General features: G+C 47.0%; 1 protein-coding gene across 1 annotated transcript in view; it reads right to left on the bottom strand.

The window, feature by feature from the left end:
* Window positions 1–18,462, bottom strand: part of LOC135920496 (arylsulfatase B-like) — a 363,609-nt gene that overhangs the window by 89,762 nt on the left and 255,385 nt on the right. The window contains exons 8-9 of the mRNA XM_070529005.1: window positions 13,997–14,281; window positions 1,410–1,596 (exon numbers count right to left, since the gene is read on the bottom strand). Coding sequence (XP_070385106.1) covers window positions 1,410–1,596; window positions 13,997–14,281 — 472 coding nt within the window. The remainder of the gene's footprint in view (window positions 1–1,409; window positions 1,597–13,996; window positions 14,282–18,462) is intronic.

The following is an 18,462-nucleotide window of genomic DNA, read 5'->3' as shown; positions in this document are numbered from 1 at the left end:
ATACAATCACGCACGTCACGATGGCATTAACAGTCTTACAAATACCTAAGCGTAACGTTGTCTAACGATCTAAGCTGGAACGCGCATGTCACTAGAGTGATATCATCTGCTAACAGAAGCCTTGGTTTACTAAAACGTCATCTACGTCTACGCCACCAAACTTAAAATTGCTTGCCTGCAAGTCACTCGTACGTTCTAAGCGGAATATGCCTCTGCCATCTGAAGCCCTAACCAAAAATATCAAACTCTCTAGTGTCAGTACAGAACCGTGCCACAAGATTCATTCATTCATGCTATTCATATAATGTCAGTATATCATCGTTAAAAGCCGAATCCGGCTTAACAACCCTGGCTTGTCGGCATCGTATCGCTACTATGCACTTATTTCATAGGTTTTTTTACAGCTCACTTCATCATCCACCCAACATCAGTGCTCTTGCGGGCCTTTCACTCCGCATTGGTCATCGCCTTCAAGTCGCCCGTCCGCGTGCGCGCACAACCCCTTTTGCCTCACCATCCTTTCCACGTTCAGCCTCGATCTGGAACGACCTTCCACACGACATCGCCGCAATCACCTACCCCTCCACGTTCTTGAACTGTATAATTAACATATTTACCAGCGAGCAAACTTGTACCTCAACTTCTTTTCCTTGCATATCCAATTTATTTTATTAGCCACCCACCCCTTATGTAATACCCCTAATCCTGGGGGCCTTTAAGGTAATAAAGTGAAGTCAACTAAATGTGAAAAGAGCATTACGTACACCTAATAAAATAAACTGACTCACGTGCTAGCCGTTCCGAAGCGCTTCTTGCTTGCTTCGATGTCTGCTCCTGTATTATTCTGGCAATACATATAGGTAGTCTTTTGATTTTAAGGCTTAGTTCACATCTGTGCTGAAGGAAGTTGTCATATGGACATTAGCTATTGTTTTAGGGAAGCGCGAAATCACTAACATTGCTTCGGAATTTTCATAGACTTCGGAAGTAAGACTCATAGAGTCATTGTCATTTCTTGCAAATAGTAGTGTTTGTCAGGCTTTCCGAAGGCTGGTTTATTCAGGCTACACCAAAAAGAAGAAGGCGAGTCAGAGGTTCGGAAGCTTCTGCAAAGGATATGCTTACTTGAGCAGCAATTCTGTCATGATGCACAAATTCCAGAGTTGTTTACCTCTCCTTGCTTCTACACGACTACATCGCATTGAATTTAGCGATGAAATGAAATGAATAAAGCCAACGTGGAGGCATTGTGTTTGTGGGTCCCCTCTGTCTGTTAAATGTATAGTAGATGCTTTGGCGTTTGTATGCTGCCCTCTAAATGCCCCTTTCTCGTTTGTATATATATCAAATGTATAATGCACGAGCCATGTTTAGTTATTATATTATGTAAGCATAAAGTGTTTGCCTACCAGCCATCGTGCTGGTCCTCTGGTGACGCACCTAGCACCAGCTTGTGCCATCCGATGCGTATAGCGGCCAGCTTCCACTGGTAGTTAATGTTATACAGGACCTCGGTGCGCGGTGAAGGCCGGTCGTCCACAAGCACGGTCCACAGGTCTTTGCCATCGATGGCACCAAGGTCCGTGATATCGCCGCCTGTTGTGAAACACAGTTGAAGGCTCTTAACGCTGCTGCATTACCGGCAGTCCCGTACCACAGCAGTTAATCGAGTGATTAAGCATCATACATTCAACCACGTAATAAGGGGCTGGTCACAAGGTAAGAAAACGGAAATATCATTCTTTGCTCGGCCGAGCCTGGAATACAAGGGCAGAGTTAGGCACACAAAGACACATACAGGAGCGCTCTGGCAACGGCTGTTTATTGAAAATTTCAAGCGTCCATACTATATGCTTAGGCGTACAGCCGTGTCTACAGCCCTATCTACCTTCCTGCTGAGTTTAAGAAGCGAATTTCTTTTAGCCTAGTAAGAACTAGGCTACGAGTTTGTATAAAAACCTACAACACGCACCAACAATTAACTTTACCAATACTAGACGTACTAAATCTGTATCGAACCATATTAAGTTTACCGCAGCGTGGCACTTAATCTAAAGCATGTCAAAATAATAAAAGAACTGCTAGTTGAAGAGTATGAAAGTTATTATGATATTTAAGATTCCTTAGATTGTATTCGTGTTGGTGTGTATTAGTGCGCTTTGTAATTTAGTTTAAATACTCCCTCCAGTGCGCGCCGATTGTGTGAGTGTGTAAAGAACTAGCTTTTCTGTTTTCACTTTTTATAACCTGAGTAGCATAATCATGTGCCTTCTCATCTTGTGCTTTACATTTTCTTCGTTGATCGGTTACAGTACGTGTACTTTCTAGATGTATGCTGCAAGGTCATGCATTTCGACGGCCTTTTACCCGCGTCAGCCAAGGCCATTTTTTATCGAGTTTGCCTTGAATAAATACAATAAAAAATCAATGTGATGGACAAAATGTAGTAGTGGTTTTGCGCGGTAGCCAAAAGGCACCGCGACCACCGTTGAAGTACTTTGCGAAGACGCTTTTCGCGAAGAGTCTGCGCCGTTGCCACCTGCTGACAAAGAACGTAGATTTGTTGTCAAGTCCCCAACACAGCTTGGTTCTAAAACATGCAAGGCCATGGCGTCGGTGATAAAAAGGTGCAGTGTTGTTTCAATACGAAAGGCTTAAGGCAACCGTTATTAGCACGATGAACATTTGCCGCGTAGCAAAAAGCTCAACCGAGCAGCAAAACACTAGTCTTAGGGCAATGGTCAGTGCTAGAATGCACAAAGCAGGCTCTCCTGCACGAATTAATATTTCAGTGAACGGGACATGACAAAAATTCATCGCAATCTTCTTCCAAGGCACGTTAGGGCTCCTTACGATTGGCAACCGTTACTTAGTAAAAAAAAAAAATGTCTCTTTTACAGCAGAACTCGATGAGGAGTCGAGAGCACGGTCGATAAATGCTAAAGATCTTTGTTATTCGATGCCGCACGCACAGCAGCCAACCTGAGCCGAAGAGTGTGTTGATAGACTGAAACAGGTTTGGCCGTGTCATAGGTCTCTTGAGCTGCTCACGTTCCAGCTTGATTCGGTGCCCCGCAATTCAAGCGCGATACTCGGAGAGCGTGGCTTCCGGCGCTCCTTGCGCCAGCGCAGTGCGCTGGGGATACTTAACTGGTGTAGTGTGGTGCACAATGAAAGCGAGAGGCTTTATCACGCGTCGGGACTCTATTTGGTCCCCCAGCGATCACTCACCGGTGGTGCAAAGAACGTCGGCCTGCCGCCACGCAGTCCGATTATCTAGTTTGAATCACTGAGCTTTGTATACTGAGTAGGACGGAAAGCTTGATAGTCATTGACAAGGTGTTCACGGCGTGATTTATTTTTTTTTTTTGAAGCGCGAAGCACTCAAGAGTGGGAAGAAAATAAATTAAAGGTTGGGGGGGGGGAGGGGGCAAAATAAGGAAGAAGGGCTTGTATTACTCCTTCTTTCGCTAATCCTCCGTCTTTTTCTTTTCTTTCCACAGTTCAGTGCTTTGCGCTTCAAGAAATTACGCGATGAACTTCTGTCTTCTCGGGCACTGATGTTAAATTACCTGTTATTAAAGCTAGACAGAGGTTTATCGAATAGCCCAAGGCTGTTCAAGAGTTATTAGGTACGTGGGCTATTTTATTATCATTCCGTACAATCGCCACAGCATCCTCAACCAGGAAGCCAAGATTTAGAAATCTTCGGGAACTGTTCCTTCCTTTTTATTTTAAACCAAAAAGCACCGGTTGACAGCCTCTTGTAGTTTTTCGACTTTAACACTTACTGACAAGCATTTACGCTGAGCTTTTCATCCCTGAGCTAGCAAACAACTCTTATCGTATAGTTGACAAAAAGGGTTCCGGACCAGGAAATCTGACAAAAAGCTGACTATCTCCGTAGCCTCAAAATACAGCCTGATAATCACATTTCCAGGCTCTACTAGTATATGCGAACAACATTGGCACGTACGGTTTTACTGGCTGCTTTTAAAGGCTGCCTGTATATTCATAATTTTTTGAGATCCCGTTGTCCGTAAACGTTCTTGGTTGGGACTGTACATTCAGTCGCACTCGAGGTTGGGGAAGCGTGACATTACTTATTTATTTAAATACAAGTACCTACAACTTCACAACACATATTATTGCAAGGTGACATTTGTAGCAAAAAGCAAAACATAAGCAAGAATTGAGCTGACTCAGAAAGCAGCCAGCAAGGTACAAACGCATCATAACAAAAATAAAAAAAGAGAAGAAAAAGCGTAGGAACAAGGTTACAGGTGCATTCCTATCATACAAAATGAAACGTTAAGTTATCGCATGAAGCGCAATTATATGCGCTTACGGGAGGTTAGGCGATAAAAACGACTGTTACTAAAGCACGTTTAACATTGAACAACACTCTTACGAAACTTATTCCCGTGCATTGAAGTAAAAAAGAAAAATGATTAGCGGGAAACATCGGTGGGACACCTGTGATCACATCACACAGAAATGACATGGGGTAGACAAACATATAAGTTATTGTTTATTCCTGTAAGAACAGAGTGAATTCGGAAAGAAAGCTCTAATTCCTTTGCTAAGCGGCGTTTTGCTAGTGTTAGCTAGCCAAGGTTTTCTTTAATTAACGTAATACTGCTGAGGAAGTAGTAATTTTCAGAAACAAATTTGACAGCATGGTTTTGAATGCGTTCAAGGTTGTCTATATGATATAGAGGTTTGAGGGTCTCACGCCGTGGAAGCGTACTCGAGTATTGTGCGAACATTTGCGTTGCAAACCTTCTACACTTTTGTGGGCTTATCAAAATTACGTCGAATGAAGTTGAGCACTCTTGGCGGCCTTAAAGGGCCCGTGATCAGGTCTGGCCATGTTGAGCTGAGAAGCGTCGTGCACAGGATGCGCGCTAGCGATCGTGTCTGCTAAGTATTACATTGCTACGCGCCGCGGGAAGAGCTGAAATTTCAAAGCGATCGCCGTCAGGGTTGCTAGATGGTCCTAACAATGAATAGCCAAATTATCGCCAAATGTAGCCGAAAAATTGCCAGACCCAACTTTTTCGTGAGTGAGAAATAGCCAAAAACATAGCCAAAACATTTTATGATGTTCTGCAGGTGGCTTATACATGGTGTAGATCGTGTTCAAATCTCACCGCATATTTTCTCCGGCTCTAAAATCACTTCCACCACATGCAACCAGCACAACAATGGCCTCAAGATCTGAGTAAGGAGTTCTACTGAGTGCTGCCAATCAGAGGAGGATTTGGACACCACTTATTGTTAGAATGAACCGAAGAATTTCTTTTCCCATTTGCTCATGACATTATTGATATATAGTGAGGCACGCCCTGAGCTAACTTTAGTTCAGGCTTCGCTTTATCCAAGGGATTTTTCTATAAGACTGGGGCAATATTGACGCGTGTACGTGTTCACATTTAGCGTGCGACGACGTTTCACCGCCTCAGAAATGTTATTGCACAACGCACGACGCGCCAAGCATGTATCCGAAGTTTCTGGAATGTTATCGATGGTTCCATCCGCTGTCTGTTACCGAACCTTGAGTATTCTGATTGCATGTATGCACGACGCGAACAGTGCAATACTTTGTGGATGACGTGCGGGTCCCAGCGATTACTCTGGAACATTCGACGACTGATGTATAAAAGCCGACACGCTTGACCCGCTGATCAGATTTTCGACGATGGCCGAGTGTGTTCGCCGCTATCGTTGTTCTTTGAGTGTGGGCTACTATTGAGGGCACAAGTTCGCCGAATAAAATGCTAGTCTCGTTATTCACCGTTTTGCTGCCTTCTTCACCGTCACTATACCCGTGACATCTGCCCGGACTTCAAAGACAACACCGATGTCGTCCGGAACATTGAGCAAGACGCCGGCTACAGCAGCTGCCCCCGGAACACGGACTTCTACCCGAGACGACCAAGACGACAGCCCCAATGGCAGCCGCAGCGGCCCCAATAGTTCTGTAGCAGCCCAGAGAGCCACGCGCCTTCCGTGGAGTTTCGTCGGAAGATCCAGAAACCTGGCTGAAGACTTTCGAAAGGATCTCGGTCTTCAATAGCTGCGTTTATGAGGAGAAGCTGCGCTCTGTGTGTTTCTCCTTGAAAGATGCCGCAAGGACGTGGTTCGAGAACTTTACAACGTGGGAGCTGTTCCGAAGTAACTTCTTACGGACCTTCACAAGCATCGTCCAGAAAGAAAGGGCCGAGTTTCACTTGGAAGCCGGAGTGCAGGTACCAAACGAGAATGTTGCCACCTTTGCAGAAGAAATGAGCCGCCTATTCCGCCACGCCGGCCAGGAAATGTAGGAGGAGAAGAATGACCGCCTACTCATGCGTTGTGTGAAGGAGGAGCTTTTGACCGGAGTGGCACGAAGCCCCCAAAGACCGTCGACGAGTTTCTTCGCGAGGCCACCAGCATCGAGAAGACACTGGAAATGCGGAATCGGCAATTCAACCACCGCACGAACTCGACAAACTACGCCGAAGTTTAGTCACTGGCCACCAATGACCTGTGTAAGACTATCCGAGCGGTCGTGCGGGAGGAGCTACAGAAAGTGTTCCCGTCAAAACAGCCTCAGGTGGCTTCGATTGCCGACGTCGCACGTGAGGAGCTCCAACAACAACTCGTAGTAGGCCCTGAATCTCCGCGGCCTCAGCCGCAAGCGATGACGTACACCACTGTGGCCCGCCGTCACGTACCCTTCCGCGCCCACGGCAGGGGCCAGTAACGACACAGTTCCGTCGTCCACCACCGCCAACACTCCAATGCGTTATGTATATATATATATATATATATATATATATATATATATATATATATATATATATATATATATATATAGTACATAGTGTATATACTATATTATTATATAGTTACATATAGTTATTATATAGTTCTTTATAGTTACTATATATATATATATATATATATTGACACGTGTACTTATCTTTATCGGGCGACCACGTTTCGCCACTTAACAACTGTAATCGCACAGCGAGGGACGCGCCTGAATGTATCCGATGTTTCTGGAAAGTTATCGATGCTTCTACCCGGCTGTCTGTTGTCGCCGAACCTTGTGTTATCTGATTTCATCGCGTAACGCGAATGGTGTGGAACTTTGTGGAAAGCACGCGGGTCCGAACGATTAGTCTGGAACATTCGACGACTGCTCTATAAAAGCCGACGCGCTTGACGCGCTGATCAGATTTTCGACGATCGCCGACTGTGTTCGCCGCTTTCGTTGTGCTATAAGTATAGCCTGTTTTGTGGGCACAGGTTCGCCCAATAAAAGCTAGTTTTGTATTCCACCGTACTGCTTCTTTCTTCGCCGTCACTACCACGTGACAATATATATATATATATATATATATATATATATATATATATATATATATATATATATATATATATATATATATATATATATATATAAATACTGTACCAGATATGAAAGGCACGGACAAAAAGAAGGAAGAGAAGACGAAGAGAACGAGTAGTTTTACAGGAGATGGACAATCATCACGGCGGTGATGATAAAAGAAGCATTTTTTCGGAACTCTTCGTAACAGTTGTGGTGGAAGGTGCGGGTTAATCGACACCCGAAGATGGAGGCTGAACCAGCCGTCGCCTTGCTGGACTCCCACCGAATCTACCGGAGTTGAATGTGTCCCACGACGCAGACGAACAACGGCCCATTACAACTGCTGCACCGACAAGTTCCGTTCTACAACTGAGAGATGCGCGTCCCTTCGCCGGAAGATCAGACGAAGACGTCGAGGAATGGCTCGTCCAGTATGTGCCGCCAACAAGCGGAACAGCGCTTCTCAGCTTTCGAATGTCATGTTCTTTCTAACGGATACTGCGTCGTTGTGGTTCGACAATCACGAGGAAACGTTCAGAACATGGGGAAGGTTTGTTTCGGAAATCAAAGAGCGGTTCGGTGGCTCCGCGACAAAAAAGAAAAGGGCAGAACAGACGCTACTGCAACGTGCGCAAGTGCCAGGCGAGACCTGGACGACCTACATTGAGACGGTGATAAAACTGTGTAGGATGGTGGACTCTATAATGTCTGAGGAAGACAAAGTTAGGCACATCCTGAAAGGAATTGCCGAAGATGTTTATAATTTCCTAATCGCAAAACACAACCTGGCTTCCGTCGCTGACATCACTCGGCACTGTCATACTTTCGAGCAACTGAAGACGAGGCGCATCACGCCCAAGTTCGGCAGGCTAGCTAATGTGACGACAGTTGCAAGCGTGAACAGCAACCAGCCCCTCGATCTGGCATCAATGCTCCGACAAACACTTCGGGAAGAGCTCAGCCTGCACGCGCAAGTGACACATCCAGGCACACATAGCTTCCGCCTACCACCAGATTTCGAGCCAAACGTGGCATCCTTTTCCCCTTATCATGCGGCGAAGGGCACTGAGGATTCTAAGCTCGCGCCTCGACAGAGGCTCTCTACGTCTCTACGACAGAGGCTCTACTTATGACAGTCGGCCACAACGAGAGCAGCCGCGTTTTTACCTCCGAGGCCCTGTGACTTCTGTCAGGCCGCGACAAGAACAGCACCGACCCTCCTACCACGACGTGACTTATGAACGATATAACGGATTTCAGCGAGCAGCAGAGACACGTTATCCACATGACAACGAAGTTTCTCGCCGCCCGCAGCCGCCTACCATTCGTTTCGAGGAATACGCTGTGAACCGCGACCCTCCCGTGTTCTACAACTGCGGTTTCACGGGCCATATAGCTCGGTATTATCGCCAAGGCCGTCAATCACGTAGGACACCACCGATGTTCTCGTCACCCAGAACCCGTACTTCATATGACGTGCGGACGACCGATTTGCCTCCAATGGACCCCTTCTCACACGAGACCAGACGCAGCGATTCGCCAGCATCTGAGCGGAGTTTGACGCCACCAAATAACCGTCCCCGTCGCTCTCCGTCCCCTCGGCGCCGTTCTTCGCCACCGCCGCCGAGAAACTAGCATCCGCGGCCAATGGAGGTGAGGTTGCCGGGTGGTCTTTGCAAGAAATACCTCTGCCTGTTGTGATGCTCAAAAACAGAGTGAATTTCTCGACTGACGGAATACCGACCATGGCGTTAGTTGATACTGGGGCGACTGTGTCTGTGATGAGCCTCGCTTTCAAAAACCGTCTAGGCCACAAAGACATGTTTATTACCTTTCGTGGAGTAGGCGGCGAGTGGCTTAATCCCCTCGGTGTTTGTGCTGTGAGTGTTTTGTTTGCTGGGAAAGTTTTTGTGTCAGAATCCCTTGTGCTTTTTTGTTGTTTCCACGATGTTATTCTTGGTATCGATTTTCCTGAACAGTGCGGCGCTTCCGTGGACTGTGTTGTGGCGAAATATCATTAAAAAGGTAATTATATCAGCACATTCCGAACAAAGCTCGCGTGGCGAAGACAGACACACAGACACACTCAGTGTTCTTGATGAAGTGATTGCACCATCATGGTGCCTGACGCCCGTTCCTGTTTCTGCAACTACTGTTGACGCTGATTGTGTTGACCTTGCAGTTGGGCCTCTCCGCATAAACTGTGCTAAAAAAGATATATTTGCGCCCTGCTCTGTCGTGTGCATCACGAAAGGAGTAGCCATATTGTGGGCGCTGAACTGTTCCGCCACGTCGGTTGTCCTTCCGCGCGCTATGAAAATCACTCTCTTCGATGAAGCCGCATGAAGCTCAATAGCGGCACTAACTACGGACGTCTCTACAGCTTGCTCTCATTGTGATAATGGCCATGTTGAAGAGTTAATGCTTGGCATGATCAGCAAGGCTCTCGATACATCGGAACGGCAAGCACTGGTACATGTCCATGCCAGGCATGAGGCTGCATTCAACTTCACGCATGAAGATGCACACCTTCATTTACCGACGTCCCGCGCCCGTCACAGAATAGATACCGGTTCCGCACACCTCATCCGCCAGAAGCCCTACCGAGTGTCATCCTCCGAGCACAAAGTTATTGCAGAGCAAGTCAAGGAGCTGATGAACAAAGGTGTCGTTCAAGAGTCGTCTAGTGCATGGGCAGCTCCAGTAATCCTGGTCCGAAAAAAAGATGGCTTCTGGAGATTCTGCGTGGATTACAGACATCTAAACGCAATGACGAGGAAGGATGTCCATCCACTACCACGAATCAATGACGTCGTTGATTGCTTAGACGCTGCTTCTTACTTCTGAACACTTGTTTTGCGATCGGAGTATTGTTAAATACTAATAGACCCTGCCGACAAGGAAAAGACCGCTTTCGTGACTCCAGATGGCCTATTAGAATTTAATGTTATGCCTTTTGGCCTTTGCAATGCTCCTGCCACCTTCGAAAGAATCATGGACACAGTGCTACATGGTTTAAAGTGGGGGCTATGCATTTGTTACCTCGATGATGTTGTAATCTTTGGCGGCATGTTTGAAGAACACAACGAACGCCTCAGCCTTGTTCTCGATTGCATCTTAAAAGCTGGACAGGTTCTAAACTAAAAAGAGATGTTGGTGTGGCGAACGTCAAACACTGGTCCTGGAACACTTGGTCGTCAAGGATGGCGTCAGACCTGATCCTCGTAAGATTGAAGCGGTGAGCTCCTTCAAGCCACCGCAATCAGCACGAAAACTTCGCTAATTCATTGGCCTATGTTCGTATTTTCGTCGTTTTTTCCTCTGGTTTGCCGACATCATTTACCCATTGACAAGTATTTTGCGACAAAATACATCCTACCATTGGACACTAGAGTGTGATGAAGTTTATACTGAAGTTTATACTAACGTCAGCACCCCTCTTGCGTCACTTCGACCCATCTTGCCCGACTGAAGTTCACACTGATGCTAGTGGAATTGGGATAGGGTCGGTGCTTGTACAACGTCACAGTTGCGCAGAACATGTCGTCGCATATGCCAGCCGTTGTCTGAGCAAATCTGAACGCAATTATACGGTTACAGAAGAGGAATACCTGGTAGCCGTTTTCGCCATGCAAAAGTTTCGATCTCATTTTTACGGCAGACCATTCAAGATTATCACCGACCGTCATTCTTTATTTTGGCTGGTCGGTTTGCGTGTTCCTTCTAGTCACCTCGCACGTTGGGCGCTGCGCCTCCAGGAATACGACTTTGTGGTATCGTACAAGAGTTGCCGTCGTCACGCTGACGCACACTGCCTCTCTCGGACTCCTCTTGTGACTACCGACTGCAATGCTGAGAATTTTGACGACTGTCTCGCTGCTGTTACTTCTACGTTCCCTGACGCGGCAGATTTTCAGCGAGAACAGCGGGATGATGTTACCCTCGATCTCCTTTTTGAAGCCGCCCGTACTTCTATAGGCAGCGGTCGCTTTACTGTCCGTGATAAATTGCTCTACAAAACTAATTACTCCGGGCATGGAGCGTGTTTTTTGCTTGTTGTCCCCGAGAGTCTCCGCTCTGACGTTCTACGCGCCATGCATGACGATGTGACATCCGGCCATTTTGGCTTCTTACGAACGCTCGTACATCATTGATGCTGCGCAGCGACCGTTTTCTCCCTCCTTGCCTAGGGTGAACGGGAACCTAGCTGCCGCTACTTCCCGCCCCCCTCTCTCCGACTTAGGTCTCCCTCCTCCCGTGTGCTTTTTTGCTTTTTCTTTTCTTTTTTTTCTTTTTCTCTCTCACTGACCTCCTTGCTCTAGATACATGGGATTCCGCCTTCCTCTTGCCGTGCATAGCTGCCAAAGCAGCTGTAAATCTGCCAAAGCGCCGAAAATCAATCACTGTCACAACTGTGCCTCTCGGTTTGATGTATCTGAGAACGACCGGGCACCCGGTCTGGTGTCTGACGGGCATTCTTGCATTTCACCCCCATCGAAATGCAGCCGCGGCGGCTGGCATTAGATCCCAGGCACTCGGGTTAGTAGCGCAACACCTCAGCCACTACGCCACCACTGCGGGTGCGGTGGAGAAAGTAGTGAACATCGTTTTTACAGTGTGTTTCGCTTAGATGTTACCCCATAGCGCGCTATAGAACGAAACGAAAAGCTTGGCCTATATGTACGTCATGGTGCTCAAATTTCACATGGAGGCTAAAGTAATGTTGTGACATAGACGGGGTGCTGGCCAATGTGCTGGGAATCTGCTTGGCCGCCAAGCACAATAGCACTTCAACCAGGGAAATTTGCACTAATTGCATTCACACGTAAACCTATGACGCCATATGGACACCTATGACCCAGTCGCCATTAATGGACACACTATCATCAATGGAAAGATCCATCAATTCTTGGGTGTAATAACCGACCGAAATATTTCCTGGAGCCCTCATTGCACGTACCTAATGAAAAAACTGTCGTCAATTGCCCAGGTACTGCGATTAATGTGCGGGAAAACATGGGGCACATCTGTACGCTCCATGCTTCAGCTGTACAGAGCTCTATTGCTCTGTACAACGCTATTTACGCTACAGCCTCGCAGTGTAGCACAGTACGTGCAAGTCAAATATTCGCTCATTAGAGAGCTTACAGGGCCAAGCATGGCGCTCTTGCTTAGGACTTCGTCGCTGTGCATCCACAGATGTAACAGTCGTTTTCGTCAAAGGTCAATCCATCCAAACATACGTTGCTGTAGATTGTTTCAGGACGCATATCTGTCATCTTTACCACCTCTCTGATCATCCCTTGGCGTTCTTGTCATCGCAGAGGCCTTGAGCGACGTTTACTGAAGTTAAAGTCACGCATACAGATTGTTTTGCATTAGGATACGTACCAGCAGCAAGGCCTGCATTACCCTTGTGGTGTCTCCAACAGTCTCAGGTGCACCAAAGTATCCCGGAAGTAAAGAAGGAGGCCAATCAGCCAACAATAGTTCTGAAACAGAGGACGCTGCTAATAATCAATGAGACACACGGGGACCGAATACGCATCTATACTGACGGTTCAGCGTCACCAACCAGTTGCTCAGGTGCCATTGTCATTCCGGCTACGAAGACCACAGTCAAATTCAAACTGTCCCCCATGACAACATTAACGGCGGCAGAGTTTACTGCCCTGCGTGCTGCCGTCAAATATCTCCTGCAAGAGACACCTCAGAAAGCGCTCCTTTTTTGCGACTCTAAGGCAGCACTTCAGGGTCTGCATTTGGCCCTGTATCATAGCATTCATGAACAGCTGACATATGAAAGACGAGAAGATCACGATCAAGCTATCAAGATATTCCTGTGGCTACCTGGACATACTGGCATTGCTGGTAATGACCTCGCCGACGAAGCCGCCCGGTCTGCTCATCTGGAAGCCTTACCAGTTCCAATCCCCTTATCCAGAACCAACGCTGCGTGAAAGCTTCACATTGTGGCTAAAGCTATAACACACAAATACTTGTCTTTTCCCAAGCTCCCGAAGTGCAATTTCGATAGCCTGGATCAATCCTTAAGACTACAAGTGCCATCAAAACTTTCGCGCTCTGAGGCGACAGTATTGTGCGGCCTCTGGCTCGGGATGGCATTTGCGAAGGTCTAGTCGTTCAGCATTGGAATGGCAGATAGGCCCATATACGACCCTTGTGGAACCACAGAAACGATTGAACACATCGTATGTATATGTGCCCAATACCACATCGAGCATGAAGCTTACCAGACAGCATTGAAACAGCTGGACTGTACACCATTTTCGGTAATGAAGATCCTTAGACCATGACCGTACGCATCGATGGCGCTGAAAGCCACGGAGGCGCGGTTGAAATACCTTAAGTCGACGGGTCTTGGAAACCGTGTGTAGACTCGTTGCGAGCCTTCAACTGTGCGCTTGCGCGTCAAAAAAAAAAAGAAAGAAACAACAGACGATTATCCATGGCACGTGCGTACCACGCAACACGGTAACCAGAGAAACCAATTTGCTTCAAAATGTGGTGTGCAGATCTGCAGGCAAGAACGACAGAGAGTTGAGCTTCTAACAGGGACGACGAGTAAGCAGTGAAAGCACTGGATGCGCTTACCCGCGGCCGAGTAGAGGGTGGGCAACCAGTCGGTGACATGTGCGAGCTGCGTGGCCACTCGTGGCCGGGTCACCTTGGTGCTCCACAGCAGTGCCGCGGTGCGGGTTCCGCCTTCCCACAGCGAGCCCTTGGACCCACGCAAGGGCCAGTTGGAGCCCGCTGCTGGCTCGAATGCGTCGCCGCCGCCGGACGAGAGGAACGCCACCACGGTGTCCTCAAGCACCCGCCGTTCGCGAAGGGCCTCGAACACTCGGCCCACGGACTCGTCCAGCGTTGACACCATCGCTGCGTGCCCGCTGGCAATGTCAGGCTACTGATGGCCGTGCACGCGTCTGCCTGTCACCAATGCTACGACCAGTTTCGCTGTTCATTCCACATGCGTGAATAGGTATACCAGCTTTAGCGCAAGCTCTTGGTCCAGTTAGTGCATGGTGAACTTGACAACGGGGGTACCAGCGAAACGCAAAGGGCACGCAATCAAAGAAAAGGCCGTCCCTGTCTAATGCCCCAACCACTGGCACGCGCCGGAAAGCTTCGGCACGCGCCGAAGCGTCAAAAGCGTCGATCGGGAACACGGCGAAGCGTGACGACGCGCAGCGATTATGTCTACTGCCGATGCTAGAAGTTTGCCGACGCGAGGCGACGCTGCGCCGGCGTGCACCAATGAGAGGCTGTCACGCATCGCAAGTGTCAACCAATCGGAGGCTGCGAATCCTCCGACCGCTATGCCTATGATTGCCGACCGTGGGAAGGCGCCGGCACCAACAATCGTCCGAGTTCTTTGGACGCACGACGCGCGCGACAGTGTTCCTGAAAGACAGTGTTGTAATAGTAAGCCGACAACGACACGACCGACCAACCGACGACCGTTGGTTGGATATGAAGTGACTTCGAACGACGCCGACTAATCCAAGCTGCCCACTGGGTTCCAAGCTGCCCAAGCTGCCCACTGGGTACGATCGTCTGCTAAAACAGCCTACCGAATCACGATTGCCGCAACGTCTGTGCTTGTTGTATGTGTATTTTATTGTGCTCAAAACTAATAGAGACATGTTTACGAGCTCCGAAGTCTGTTCAATCAGCACTCGCATATCGCGGATGTTTACTTTACGCGTAGGGCTAGCGCGTCCATCGAGTTCGTAACTGGCGAGTGAAGGAACGCAGCTGAGAAACTTTGTCGAAGGAAATTAATTTAGAGGTCCGTTTGGTGATGCAGTGATTTAAAATATGGCACTCCTGACATCGGGTGACGTGTGATGTGGTGAATGAACCGTGTGGAACTTGGGCTGGTCAAACGCGGCGTGTTTCGTGTGGTGTCGGATGACTCAAGTTTAACGGGCAAGTTTCCAGTGGCGCTGCGCTGTTTCCAGTGGCAAAGATAACTTCCGAAAGCGAAAAGCACTTGCAGTCGAACTATGGGAAGTGCTTACGTAATCAGCCGTGCCGTCCGTTTCAGCTGACAGTGCGCTATTCTATTCGGCATGTGAATCTAGTTCAGTACAAGTTCACTGTGCTCCTTCACTCACTTCTTTCAAGCGCATCCGTCTTTTGGGCTAGTTGGAGATCAATCGCTCGTGTGGCTATCAAGAACACAGACGCACTGCAGCATACGTGACAACGCAGTCATGTTTGATTCAGTGTGTCCTTATACTTGAGCACTGCAAAAAGAAATCTGTTTGAAACGTGTGCCCCGTGTGCAGTGCATAGCAGGACCTGCATCATGCAAGACCTATGCATGTAGCAGCGTATACCACGATTGCTTCAATGCCTGCTTCAAAAGCAGCAAGTACTGAGTAAGTGAAAGTGTAATTGATTTTTTATCTCACTTTTTGTTTATGGAAAGTGTAGCTGGTGTGTGCATTGTGTGAGTGCAGTCGGTATGCTAAACTGCTGGAATCCCTTCAGCTTCTACTAAAATGTTTCTTGCTGTGATACTATAAATTGTAGTCAGGACAAAGATCTACTCAAAACTAAGTTATTAGTTCATCTGCGCAGAATGCGTTTGATTGACAAGTTAACACCTCCGCAACAACAATATGCCGATGCACAGTATATGTGCTTGCAATAAATACATTCCGTAAAGGTGAACGACTGGTCCTACAATAACAAACTTTGTAGTAGCACTGTGAAAAGTGCTGCGATGCGTATCAGCCACAACAAAACTGCTGCGCGTCCAACCTACTTCCATGGAGGCACCTCTATAAAGACGGTTCAGGCCCTTCCCGTTCTGGGTGTAACATTTAGCTCTTCTCTCAACTTTTCCGCATATGTCACCAGCACTGTATTTAAGCATCGGCCCATTCATGGGTTTGTGTCCCGTGTCTCCCTTCTCTGATGACATAAGGTTTTATGAGCACTCTACGCTTCTATCATTCTGTCACGACTTGAGTACTGCTCATCACTATAATTCCAGTACCAAACTCGCGACGCTAACAAGCTTAAGCTTGTTCAGCGCCGGACAACACGCACCTTCTACTCTCGTCTTTTCGGTTGTCGCAAGCTCATGCCAGCCTACGAGGATTGCCTCAAACCTCTCAAGTAGCATACCCTGCAATACCAACGCAACATTGCACTAGTCTATACTGCAGGGTGCTTGACGACTCTCTGGACAGCACTAGTGTTTCTTCAGTTCGTCTGAACAAGTGGTCAGCACGGCCCGATCCCTCATCGTGCCTCTATGGCCCGACACCACAACTCCACGATTATATCTTGCATACAGAGCTTTCTCTTCACCCCACTTGGCCATTTGGATTCTCCTTCCTTGGAACCAGACTGTATTGGCACTCCTGTGTGTTGTGAACCCGTTGAATGTGTGCATGTGTGCCATGCTGTGTTATTGAGCAAGTGTGTGTGTGTGTGTGTGTGTGTGTGTGTGTGTGTGTGTGTGTGTGTGTGTGTGTGTGTGTGTGTGTGTGTGCGTGTGCGTGTGTGTGTGTGTGTGCGCACGTGTGTGTGCACGTGGAAGGGAAGGAGGTGTCGTCTGCATCCTGCAAATTCCTGCTCTAGATGGCTCGTTATCAGACGCTCTAACATACAGGCATCCTCTAACATACCTTTTCTTCAGTCTAGTGTGCCAAGTTGCCACTAAGATTATTATTATTATTATTATTATTATTATTATTATTATTATTATTATTATTATTATTAGAATCATCAATACGACCACATTGATTGTGTTGAAGCGAGCGTGACACATAATTCAAAATATTTCTGGAGCTTTGTGCGCTTCCAAAAAGAGTGCCAAGATGTACGTCTTCTTCATGAAAATGTTGGTGTTGTCTCGAACACTCCTGATGCCGTTGCAGAACATTTCTGTTTGCTATATGGTGTGAAATATACTTCAAGTTACCTTCCTTCTCAGTCTGGCACAGTGTGTACGCTATCAGTCAATGAAAACCTTGTTTTAATGTGTATGAAGTGCCTTAAACCTTACCTTTATTGTGGTGTTGATGGTAGTTCTTCCGTAGAGCTTAATCCTTTGAGACGCTGTCTACACATTTGTGCACACCAGGAGAGTGCATCTATAGCAAAAGTACTGATGAAAGTATTGGCAGTTAAACTGTGCTTCATACATCTTGAAACATTTATTGTTGGACCTGTGCTGCAATTTTTAATAACGTGCGAAATGTTTTAGCAAAATGAATGGGAAGGTAGATGGCTGGGTCTTTTACTCTGCGTCAGTGCGTTGTATGTAGCGGGTTCACTTCTTTCATTGTTTTTTAGAATCATGCACCAGGCATAATTTTCAAGTAGCTGGATAAGTGCTTTTCAAGCTTTTCAAAACACGAAATAGTACATGTTCTCATATTTTGTGTTCCTGTAGTGAGTTTTCACATGGAGTTCAAATTTTGTAAACTTGACGAAATTCGCTAAACAATTGAGAATTCTTAATATTTTCTGCAGCTGTACACTTTGTACGGTTCTGAAAATGCAAGAGATTGGGTGAAAGCAACTTTTCAATCAACGGGATAAAGTGGCATCTGAATGGGCCAAGACGTATGGAAGCATACTTGTTCCCTGTTCTCACAAACATCTTCAATAGTTCCCTAAAGTTTAGTACCCTTTCAAGCACTCGGAAGGTAGCATGGGCATTGCCCATGCACAAATCAGGTGCTAGATGTGCAGTTACTAACTGCGGACCTATATCTATCCTCTGCAGTGCGTCAAAAGGGTTTGAATTGATATTCCATTCCTTGCTTTCTGTTAGCGCTAAGAGAATTTTAATAAATGGACAGCATGAATTTGTGTGCCGACAACGTAAAACTATTTGAGACTGTGAAAAGTGTTCAACACTGCATCGACTTCCAAAAAGACATTTCTTCACCCTCAAACTGGTGCAAAAACAAAAGTACTTCTAAATGCTTTTAATACTATGGCATTAAGTTATATGCAGAAAAAGCACTATGTGAAATTTTGATACACCCTATGTGATGCTCCACTCCTTATGGTCATAAAATGAAAGATCT

The sequence above is a fragment of the Dermacentor albipictus genome, unplaced genomic scaffold, assembly GCF_038994185.2.
Source record: "Dermacentor albipictus isolate Rhodes 1998 colony unplaced genomic scaffold, USDA_Dalb.pri_finalv2 scaffold_16, whole genome shotgun sequence".
Classification (NCBI taxonomy): Eukaryota; Metazoa; Arthropoda; class Arachnida; order Ixodida; family Ixodidae; genus Dermacentor; species Dermacentor albipictus.
This window is presented reverse-complemented; position numbering and strand designations above follow the sequence as displayed.